The sequence below is a fragment of the Hipposideros armiger genome, unplaced genomic scaffold, assembly GCF_001890085.2.
Source record: "Hipposideros armiger isolate ML-2016 unplaced genomic scaffold, ASM189008v1 scaffold_885, whole genome shotgun sequence".
In the NCBI taxonomy this organism is placed as follows: domain Eukaryota; kingdom Metazoa; phylum Chordata; class Mammalia; order Chiroptera; family Hipposideridae; genus Hipposideros; species Hipposideros armiger.
In genome coordinates this window covers 215,082-227,674 of record NW_017732235.1, presented here as the reverse complement: position 1 = coordinate 227,674, position 12,593 = coordinate 215,082, and the positions used below count along the sequence as shown (strand labels likewise).

At 36.3% G+C, this 12,593-nt stretch overlaps 1 protein-coding gene across 1 annotated transcript in view; it reads right to left on the bottom strand.

Moving 5' to 3' along the window:
• The window catches only part of MDGA2 (MAM domain containing glycosylphosphatidylinositol anchor 2), a gene marked incomplete at its 5' end in the record, with an annotated part of 518,288 nt that overhangs the window by 387,769 nt on the left and 117,926 nt on the right, over positions 1 to 12,593 (bottom strand). The window contains one exon of the mRNA XM_019630047.1: positions 2,859 to 3,033. Within this exon, the coding sequence (XP_019485592.1) occupies positions 2,859 to 3,033 (175 nt within the window). The remainder of the gene's footprint in view (positions 1 to 2,858; positions 3,034 to 12,593) is intronic.

Below are 12,593 nucleotides of genomic sequence, written 5' to 3'. Positions count from 1 at the left end.
CACACACACACACACACACACACACACACACACAAAACATCTAGTCTTCTGTAGGGATTGGCTGGGAAGTTGGCAGGAGGAAGAGGTGATTAGGCATTGAACTGTATGAAATGTGGAAGGGGATCTGGGTGTGTAACTCTTGTGCAGTCTTTCAACAAATTCTAATTTTAGACTCAATTGCACTCTCACTCTAAGAATTAAGTGGTGTCTCCAGTTCCTGAAAGTTTAAAAAATTCTATAGAATGAGTATGCCTAGTTCTGTCCTTCATACTGAAAGCTTTCAGTTAAACTTTTTTTACAGTGGCCATTCTCTGATCTGATTATTTTCCTTCAAAATTGTTTTTCTGTCATCTCTTCTCCCATTCTCTCTATCCTGGTTCATATGTGTTTTGTTGTTGTTGTTCCTATTTCATTTCTTTGCTGTTGTTTTAGTGTGGTTTCAGGGAGAAAACATCAGAATGTATATGTTTAAAACAGCAGGTTTAAGTACAGATAAGTCTACATGTTTATCTTAAATATATAGCTGTTATTATCTCAGCTATTCTGAAAATCTGTAAACTAAACTCTCAGAGTCTAGAATTGTAAAAAAAATTGTAACTGATAGCATCTAATCAAAGCTATTTATATAAATGACTAGGTCAGATATTACAAAAAAATTAAATCATTATGTGGTTATAAATCTGCCTATTTATAGATATACTTTTTATTAGGAACTATACTTCATAGAACTCTTGGAATGCATTTATAATTCTTTAAAAAAACAAAATGATAGATCATGCAAATTGAGGAACACAGTTGTAATATTTTTCCTAATAATACAAAGTGAACCATATTCTTGATTGAAATAGTAAAAAAAAAAATACATTTGGTAGTTGTTTTTTAAAACCAAAGTGGTGCAATTTTTCCACCACAAGGAATTGCTAATTGAGTTTAATAAATCTTCCCAAATTGATCAAAATTTTAATTTAGTGTCACAAATATTTCAAAATATCTACCTAATCAAAATACCTCATTTTATATCTGTCAGCATTGTAGCAATTCCTCTTCTGAAACTAAATTTCCTCATCAAAATAATGAGGAGTTATCACTAAATTCTATTTTAGGTAGGTGGTAACTCTAAAGTCTAGAAATTGATGATCAGAACATGGAATTGAATGGAATTGAATGAGAGATACGAATTTTCACTATTATGAAAACTCTCCAGTAGTACTGACGGCCATAAAATTAAATTTTATGGGGTACCTTTTAGAGACAGCCTATCATAAGGAATTCAAGGCTGAATTCTATTATTTATTAGCATTTTTATTAAATCCACACCACACTGTTTCAGTTTGTTGTAAATATAATCCTGACCTGCAGGTTTTTTTGTTGTTGTTGTTTTTGTTTTGTTTATTCTATGCCCATGTTGTGACCCAAGTTTCTTGAGAGTGATGAAAGTGCCACTTGTGGAACAAGTTTAGAAAATGAAATAGTAATCTATATAGTGCAGGTGATGATTCTAAAACCCTGACTCCACATAGAAAAATGGGTCCTATTGTTTAGCATTCCCTAAAATGCTTAATGCAAAGGACCTTAAATAAAGTTACCCACTTGTGTTAGGTTTATAAAAATAAATGTCTATTGAATCAAGCAGTCCAACATCAAATCAAAATCCAAGCACAGATGAATGTTAAGACTGTAATCCAGGGCCAGCCAAGTGTCGCATTGCTTAAGAGCTGGCTTGGGACGTCAGAGGGCCCTGGTTTGGATCCTACATATGAGGGCCAGTGACATGGCCCTCCACAGCTAAGATGCTGAACAGCAGTTCAACCTGGAGTTGGGCTGCCCTGAGTCGCCGGCGATGGCATAGGCTGCAGCCCCTTTGGCAGTGGGTTGCCATGGGCTACCGTATGTAGCCAGCAGCCAGCGTGAGCGGCCGTCCAGAAGCCGGCGACTGATCTGCCTCGCCAGGGAAGAGCGCAATGATGGTGCCAACTTGGGCCAGTGAAGCAACGTCCTCCACAACTAGATTGAAGAACAAAAGGACAGCAACTTGTCTGTTCCCCTTTCCCCAATTCCCCAGCACTGTTCCCATCCCCCCAATTCCCCAATAAAAATCTTAAAAAAAAAAAAATCAAACTGTTTGAAGGCCCTAATTGATTTTGCGGGGAGAAAGTAAGACCAAGAGGGTTTTAAATATATTTGCTAACAGCAGAAACTGGGAAAATGAAACTAAGAACAAAAATAAATGAACAAACACTTTCGGCATGGCACAGCGTTGCTCAAGGTACTGATTACTTTAAACGGAGTCGGATCAAAAACAGACTCTATACAGATATTTTGGTCTTTCACAAGCAAACATCTCCATGTATCCACATATATGATGTACATTTAAAAAAATAAGAAGAGCTGAAATCGCACGTGGGTAAAATTAACAAAACAAGTTATGGTATGTACAGCATGATCCTTTAACAAATATAAATATGAATTTATATACTTACATGTAAAGATCAGAAGTATATATATCAACACTACCCGTCATTGGTGGGATTGTCAGTAATTATTTATTGCCTTATTCACCTGGTACTTAAATGTTCTTTAGGGAATATTTATTATTTTATAAAACTTACGAAAATTTCTAATTGGAAATTCTCTCTACAGGAAATATATTAAATAAGCTATCACTATATATATATATATATATATATATATATATATATATATATATATATATATAATGCTCAGCTAAATAGAACTCTGTTTTTAGGAATAAATCATTCTTTTTCCCCACAGATGAAAAATAAAAAGTATATCTCAAATTGTAAGACAGAAGAAATTCATTGTAGATTTAATCATAGTTTTCTGAGAAATTTACTTACAGTACACATCCACTCTGATTGACTTTATCGCTGGGGACCCCAAGCCATTCTCTGCTTTACAGTAGTACCGGCCTCCTTGGTGTCGCTGAATATTTGTTATCCTCAGAGTCTCATTGAAGACACTTGAGTCTTGGAATCTGTCAGAGGCACTTCCTGCTGTTTTGGTCCACCTGATCTGAGCAAGCATCAACAAAGATTGTTACTTTAGGTTGGTTTTCTCAAAGAAAAATCAAATCATTTGTGGAGTTCACTTTCAGAACTCCTACAGTGCCATTCCTGGCAGGTTATTAAAAAGTTTATACATACAATTAAATCATAAAATTTTAAGTGTAATGTCATTGTATAGTGTATGTTATTTTAATTCAATTGCATAGAATTTATGAATAGCTTAATCAGTGTGGGGGGCAAATAAATATGAAGGGAGTTAAATATAATACAGTTATCCCCCCTTATCTGTGGTTTCATTTTCTGCGGTTTCAGTCACCTGTGGTCAACCACAGTCTGAAGTACTGAATGGGAAATTCCAGAAATAAATAATTCATAAGTGTTAAATTACATGCCACCACTCTGAGGCACATCATGACATCTTTCCATGGTCCCACTCCATCCCTCCAGGGATGTGAATTATCCCATTTTCCTGGTGTATCCACACTGTATAAACTACCCTCTGTTGGTCCTTATTAGCCATCTCAGTTATCAGGCAAACTGTTGTGGTATCAATACTTGTGCTCAGATTACGCTTTTTTACCTAAAATTGGCCTGAAACCTATTCACATAACTTTTATTGCAGTATATGGCTATAATTGTTCTATTTTATTATTAGTTATTTTTCTTAATCTCTTACTGTGCCTAAAGTTAAACTTTCTCATAAGTATGTAAGTATAGGAAAAATCATAGTGCATATATATATGGTTTAGTACTATCTGCTCTTTCAGGCATCCACTGGGAGTCTTGGAGCCTGTATCTGAGAATAGGGGGGAATCTATTGAAGTACATTGGAAATATGAACTAGTTTCTTTTTTTGTTGGATATTTAAAACATTTTTTTTGTATTTTCCAAACCCTGTAAGGTACATTTTATTTATTACTACAGGAACTACAGCTAGGCTTTCAATTTCTTTTTGGACATGCTTCACTATTTTATTTTAAATTTCCAGTTGATTCAAATTATTTAAGCATATTACTATAAGGGCTTATTGAAATTATGTGTAATTTTATACACCTGGTTTTTAAAAGTGGTTTTTTTGTTTGTTTGTTTGTTTTTTTCTTAAATGGTTTTGCTTTATAATAAGCCCACAAATGACTTGTCTGTTTTGATAATTAGAATTTACTTTACATAAATAATTATTTCCAAAAAAATGTGCAAACTTTTCCAAAGAAAACATTTCTATTACACTGCCGAAACACTTTAAATATCTAAAACATTTCATTATAAACAATACCACTCTTTTAAACACAGCTGTGTATAACAGACGCAGATTTTGCTAGCAATAACGACTGGCATTCAACTCAAATTTTGTGTATTTTAACTTATAAAACCTGAACAAAAGCCACATAATGGAACTGCAAATGATACAAAATAGGAAGTAAGAAGAATTTGGTTTTATGGTTTTATTTCTCTTATTGTCCCTGCTGTATAATATATAATACATATTTGTTTGTTTTTATTTTTAGGATGAAAAATGGTTGACAGAATTCCTCTGGTCAAATACTCATGAAGAAACATGAAAAATGCAACTAAAGACTGAATCATCAAAATTGAAATCCTATAACACTGCCATTACCTATGCTATTTTCATATTATGTTAATTAAAATTTATGATCTAATGCCTTTAAAAGTACCTTTAAAAACTTCTCCAAATTATAAAAATATCAGTATGAATATAACCATGTTTGCCCTTAATTGTAAGTACAATGAAAATGTTACTTAGAGATGATAAAAATTGAGTAATTCACAAAATTAAATATCAAATATTTGTTCAACACCTTCTCTGTGCATGGAATACACACAGAAGAGCATAATTCCTGATTTCAAAGAGTTTATAACCTGATTACTAATAAGCTCATAAAAAGACAGGGTGTAACAAGGGCACTGGTTTGATGAGTAGTATTTCCATTGTGAAATCTACAGTTCCACTTTCATTTAATTTTCAAAATCCATAGGTAAACAAATAAAGAAGAGAAATAAATGTTTTTGTTCTATAGAAATATGCTAATTCTCTCTAAGATAATAGATATTTCTAAGATATAAATAAAAAACAATTCCAGTTAAGATACCAAGTTTTCATTGACTATCATAATATAATAAACAAAATTGAAATTGAAAAATAAATATTTCAAAAATAAAAAGTAAGTTCAGGATAAAAAGAGTTAGAGAAATGGCCTAGTACTTTCAGGTATTAAAAATATGTTATTAAGCTACAGTGATTAAGCTGTATAATACTAGTAAAGTACTTGAAATTGCTCAGGAATAGAGGAAAGAGAACAAGAATGCACATGCACTTGTGTGTGGGAGAGATAAAGAGAAAGAGAGCAAGAGACAGAGAGAGGGAGAAAGGGAGGGAGAAAACAGAAAAATGAGAGAGAGGGAGAGTTTACTATGAGACAGACTAGCAGTCATCAAACTTTTTGGTCTTACATGACCTTTATACTAAAAATTTATTAAGAACACCAATTGCTTTTGTTTATTAGAATTATGTTAATTCATAATTATAGTATTAGAAATTAAAACTGAGACCATTTTAAACTATGTATTAACACATTTTAAATTATATTAAACTGATGATGTGTTAACATAAGGAACATTTTTAGTCAGAAAACTGTTTTCTGAAACAAAAAATAATTGAGTAAGAAGAATGAAATTGTTTTATAGTTCTGAAAATCTCTATATCTAGTTTAGTGGAAAAGATCTAGCTAGAAAATCATATCAGCTTCTACATGCAATCTGTTGCAACATGTTGCTTTGTTTGAAATATTTTTTCTTAAATGTGGCCTTACCAGATTTTTTATTGTAAAGGGAAAATAATTTCAATAGCCTTTTCAGATAAAAAATAGTTTTCCTTGATATCACATTAAAACTCAAAAGTGGTAGTTTCCTAATGTTTGCTTGCAAAGTAGAATCTATAACAATATCAATGACCTTTTGGTACTCTGTTACATTAAAATCCATTGGTCTATCCTGCACTTTGTATGGATGTTTTACTTATACATGATTTTTATAACATCATGCATTAGTCATTTGGAAAATATAAATTCACTGAGTTATGCAGATCTTCCAAATGTTGACATATTTCATTTTGCAATACAAGTCATGTTTATTAATCTTATCATCAATCTTCTTTAAGTGTTAGGAAGCCATCATGCTTATGTTGGCAGGTTTTCTAAAATTCTAATTTTTATCTTAAAAATGTGAATTTTATCATCAGTTACACTTATAGTTAAAGTGTTTTCTTTGGGATGCCAGGTTCACTGACTCACTTTTGAGAAAATATTTGCCAAATACCCAAGTCTGAATAACCATAGTTTGTATAACAATCATTCTTTTAAGGAAAGAAGCTATTCTATGAAAAAAAGTGGCTAATTTACCACAAAACTCAATCACAGAAGTCTGCTATCTTGAGACATCCACTGTGCTTCAATAAGCAGCAGGAATGCTTATAAAATTTTCCATTTTGTCACTTAGAATATTAAAATATAGGAGTCAACTTTCAAAATATTAAAGAGTTTTTCCCTCCCTTTATTCCTCTACTTAAAAAAAAATACTGAAAAGAAATATTACTGAGCTATGGAAAAGCATAAGTTTACTCATTGAGAGGGCTTACCAAGTTGTATGTCTAAATGATGAGAAAAGAAACTCCAGATATAATCTGATAAATGTTGTGGCTTCAAAGTCTACAAGGAAAATGTGTAGGCTTTCAGGCAGAAGGACCAAACTGTCACAATGTGTCAGACCCTGCTTATTTCCTAATGTTGATTTCCCTTCTTTCATTACACTTGAACCCCATATATTCATCGGGAATGGCTGCCCAGGACAAAGGAAACATTTCCCAGCTATCCATTCGGCTATGTTTATGCCAGTGTGTTTCAAGCAGAAATGCCCTTACAAGAAAGCAGCACTCTGCAGTGCTATTCACCATAGCTAAGACTTGGAAACAACCGAAATGCCCATTGATAGACGACTAGATTAAGAAACTATGGTTCATTTACACAATGGAGTATTACTCAGCTATAAAGAAGAAGGAAATAGTACCATTTGCAACAATATGGATGGAACTAGGAATTATGCTAAGTGAAATAAGTCATTCAGAGAAAGACAAATACCATATGATCTCACTTATATGTGGATCCTAAAAAAACTGAGTAAATGAGAAATGTAAACAGAAATAGTCTCAGAGACACAGAGGAAAAACTGAGGGTTTCTAGATGGGAGGGGGTGGGGATGAAGGAGAAGGGGAAGGGATGAGACAATACAAATTGGTAACTACAGTATGGCCTCAGGGATAGAAAAGACAGTTCGGGGAATATATTCAATAATGTTGTAAATATTTTTTAGGGGGCCAGATGGACTCATGTCTTGATAGGGAGACCACTTCATAGTCGGTGTAGAGGCCTGGCCACTGCACTGTATATCTGAAACTGATGTTGAATCATAACGTATGTCAACTATAATTATATATACATATAGTCACGGGATGTGGAGTAGAGAGTGGGAATGGAGTCAATGGAATTGTAATAGATAAGCATGATATCGGGAGTGGGAGGGCAGTAGATGGGGGGAGGGGGATTGTTACTTTGTAAGGGTGAAAAGGATAACTATTGCATTGTTCTGTACACAGGAAACTAACAATAAAATTAATAAAAAAAAAAAAAGAAAGCAGCACTCCACATTTTGCTCATGTCAGCACATTTCCACTGGCTCCCATTTTGGACCACGAGCTTATTTGGTATGAAAGTCAAGCACAGAGAAGCAATAAAACAGAAGAAACCTGAATTCCTGACATCACCAGTGTTGTACCTATCTGATCTGAGCTATTTATAGCCCTGGACTTCTACATGATAAAGATTTAATTCTATCTTATGTCATACTTTTTTGGGAATTTCTATGACTAACACTCAAACTTAATTTGAATTGATAAGTCTGGAGTGGTACAGGTCATCAGCTTGTCTTCAGGATTCTCATCCTCAACACTGAAAGCTTGGAAACAGTAGACTAGCACCTGCAATTACTGAAAGGCAGCAGGGCGGGGTACTGTCTACCTCCCAGTACCTGACAGCCAAGATTTCATTCATCTTAGTGTGAAAGAAAAATATTCAGTGATATGTAAATTTCCATCATACGGCAATTTCTGTCAAATAAAAATATTACAGTGTGTCCTCATCCACCTTATTCACCAGATCTGGCACTGTGCGACTTCTGGCTCTTCCCCAAAGTCAAAATGATTCAGGACATTGAGGCAGCCATGGCAGCGCAACTAAAAACACTCATGAAAGAGGACTTCCAGAACTGCTTCAGAAAGTGGCAAGAACGATAGGATAAGTGTGTTTGAGGTGAGGGGTAGTATTTTGAGGGGGACTAATAGCAATGCGTCTTTTCCTGTTTTATATATATATATGTATATGTATATATATATATATATATATATATACATACATATATATATATATATTTCAATTTAACATTGACCATATTTTTTTATCACACTTCGTGTTCTAACCACCCAACAAATAAACTAGATCTGAAGCAAAGATATAGAAAACCATATGGTAGTGAGCATCTAATATTAATATATATGCATTTGAAGGATAAGTATGGTTCACCTGGGTAATATACAATTTAACTACTAAATAAAACTTCTTAAAACCAAAAAGACATTGACTAAGAGAACCAGTAATATACTGTGCAAATCCAGGAGTTTGGAGTGGGTGTAGGACTCAAAGGGAAGGTAAAACTGTTAATGCTTTGTGGGGAAGGAAAGAAAGGAAGGGGAGAAGTTATCTAAAATTTTAAACTTAAGAGAATGAGAAGGGGAAACAGTGTGCCTCTTTGGGAGAAACAGTATTTTGTACACAAAGATCAATAGTGTCATAAATGTCTGATTAAAATAATTTTCAAAATGCACAATTCCAGTAATGGCAGAAACAATGAGATAAAGAGGAAAGAGTAAAAAGAATACCTATTTGATAAAATAAGCATAAATAGAGCAAAGGGAAAAGAAAAGCATATAATTTTAAATAAATAATAATCATAGAGTAAGATGGAAACAGTTGCATCAGTCATAGACTAAAGGTGAAAAGATTGAGTTTGCCCATATATGAGTCTATCAGAACAGATATAAAAGTAACAAGTTTACATGCTGTTTACTAAATATATATATATATAGATAATTACATAATTAAACATATACTTATATAATTTATATAATTCTGAATGATATAATTTATGTTATATAATATATGCAAAAACAATTTAAAAGTAGCAACATGTTTATATGCTATTTACTATATGCATATATATATATATATATATATGTAATACCTTGGTTTGCGAGCATAATTCATTCCAGAAACAAACTATTCGTATTGCATGACATCGCTCATTCACCACGTTAAAATGTATTAGCAATGTCTTCTCATCTTGCAGAACACTCGCAAACCAACTTACTCACAATCCAAGGTATTACTGTGTGTGTGTGTATATATATATATATATATATATATATATATATATATATATATATATATATATATATACACAAGGTGACAATAAAGCATTGGAATCCAAGATTGGAAAGGAGGACATGGACAAATTGGTAACAGACATATGTAAATTAGGGCTGGCCGAGTAGCTCAGTTGGTTAAGAGCTCGCTCAAGAGTGCAAGCTCTGAACAACAGGCTCGCCGGTTCAATTCACGGCCTGAGTTGAGCTGCTGCTGAGCTGCCAACAGGTGGCAGGATGGCTCAGCTAAAAAAAAAATGTAATTTAAAATCAATCAAGCAGGAGAAATCCAAGAGGGCAGAGTAGATAAACATTGTGCTTGCTTCACCCCTTGAGTACATCAAAATTACAACTAAATTATAGAACAATGAAACTGAAGAAGCATCTGAAATCTAGCTGAACAAAAGTTTTGTAACTAAGGATATAAAGAAAAAGCGACTCAAAATTGGTAGGAGGGGCAGTGATGTGAAATGGGTTGGCCCCAATCTTGTTTGGTGGTTGAAAATCAAGAGGGATATCTCAGTCATGGAGATCCTCCCAGAAGGAGCGAGGTTCCCAGTCCCACATCAAGCTCCCCAGCCCAGAGTACTTACTGGTGCTGGGAAGAAAAGACCCCACAACTTCTGGCTATGAAAAACAGTAGTGATGCTGACCATCTGGATGGGGTGGAAGGTTGTGGGAAAACTAGATGTCCTTTTAAAGGGCCTGAGCATAGACTCACTCGCTGGTAAGCACTGATCCTGGCATCCAGCAAAGGGACAGTGATTTGGGCAGTGTCTGAGGCATACTGGGAAAGACTGAGTTATGTGGTTTCAGAGGGAGGACTGGAGGAACAATTGCCATTTTCCCTATGTAAGATCCTCCTCCTGTGGAGCCCACAGGTAGGCACCATCTTTCCTGTGTTGAGCCCTCCCCCCATACTAATAGCCAAATCTGAATATGAATTGGTCTGGTGAGCTTGGCTTGCTCCACCCTGGTGACTCACTGAGACCCCACCACATGAGGTTTTATCAGTGGCTGAACCTTATGGGAGTTGGCAGCTAGCAGGAGGCCTCAGAGTATCCTGGCTTTTTTGGAACTATTGCAGCCCCAATACAGTGGCAACTGTTCTTGTTTCACAGCATGGCCTTTCCCACATGGTTTCAGGTCCAGCACAGGCAGCAACCAACCTCAGATCACTTTATAGCTCCTGCCTGGTAGTCCATGGCTAGTCACAGGCAGTGGCCAACCTGGGCCTGCACTGGAGCCCCTCCCAAGAGGTTCAGGCCCCTGAACCAATATACTTAGAGGTTGATTCAGACTACAGCAGAGCACCACCCAATTAGCCTCACAAATGGCACAACCAAAGGGCAGTCTCAGCAGGCACCAGAACTCACTGGGACAAATCCCGCTCTATTGGGTAGCCCCTGAGAACAGCAGCCTGTAAGCTGTGAACATGGCAAAATACCGCAGCCAATCACCCTTAAAATCAGTCCCACCCACTCAAAGCAAATTGCAATCAAGGATCAAATATAACAGGAGCACACACATAACCCACACAAGGGACACTCCTGGAGCATCCAGTGCAGGTGACCAGGGAGACTGTGCCACTGGGCCCTACAGGGCACCTACTACATAAGGCCATCTGGCAAGACTAAAAGACATAGTAGTTCTATTTAATACATAGAAACAAACACAGAAAGGCAGTAAAAATGAGGAAACAAAAAAATATATATTCCAAATAAAAGAACAGGAGAAAAAAATTCAGAAAAAGAACAAAATGGAGGCAAGAAACATACCACACACAGAGATCAAAACAATGGTTATGAGGATGCACAAAGAACTTAATGAGAACTTCAACAAAGAGATCACAAGCATAAAAAAGGACATAGAAACCATAAAAAAGAGCCAGTCAGAAGTGAAGAATACAATATCTGAAGTGAAGAAAGCACTACAAGAATTCACCAGCAGATTAGATAAAACAGGATCGAATCAGCGATTAGGAAGACAAGGTAGAAGAAACCACCCAATTGGAACAACAACAACAACAATGACGAAAGAATCCAAGAAAATGAGGATAGTTTAAGGGGCTTCTGAAACCATATCAAGTGTACCAATATTCACAGCATAGAGATACCAGCAGGAGAATTGAGAGAGCAAGGAATTGAAAACCTATCTGAGGAAATAATGATGAAAAAGTTCCCTAACCTGGTGAAGGAAATAGACATAGAAGTCCAGGAAATGCAGAGTCCCAACTAAGATGAACCCAAACAGGCCTACACCATTATACATCATAATTAAAATGCCAAAGTTTAAAGACAAAGAAAGAATCCTAAAATCAGCAAGAGAAAAGTAGTTAGTTACCTATAAGGGAGCTCCCATAGACTATCAGCAGATTTCTCAACAGAAACTTTGCAGGCCAGAAGGGATGGGCACGAAATATTCAAAGTAATGAAAACCAAAGACTTACTTGCTAGTCTGCCCAGCAAAACTACTCTACCCAGCAAAGCTATCATTTAAAATCAAAGGACAAGAGGAGAAAATGGCCGCAGTAAGGAAGTCACTGAATTAGTTCGCGCAAACCACGGCAGTGAAAACACAACTCTGCAGGACACACTGAGCAGCAAAGGGACTCCCACGTGGACTACTTAGAGGTGGGCAGACTCGGCGGGTTCGGGAATTGGGAGGTGAGGTGCGTGGAGACACGGGCGGCGCCCGGTCTTCCGAGTCCGGGCATCCCAGCAGATCAGAAACTTCCCTCACCTGTCCTCTGGCCCACGCGCGCTGGGGCAGAATCCTCAGGCCACGCTGGAAGCAGATCTGAGGAGGACGCGTGGGAGGAGGCAGACTGCTCGCGCCCACGGAGGCAGAGATGGGGATTCTCAGTAGCTTGGAGAGCGATCACTGCTCACTCCCTACCCCGCTGGTGCGCACGCTAAGGCAGAATCCTTGGGCCGCGCGCATCGCAGATCGGAGGAGGGCGTGTAAACGGAGACAGATTGCTCGCGCCCACTGTGGCTGAGACGCCAGATCTCAGTAGA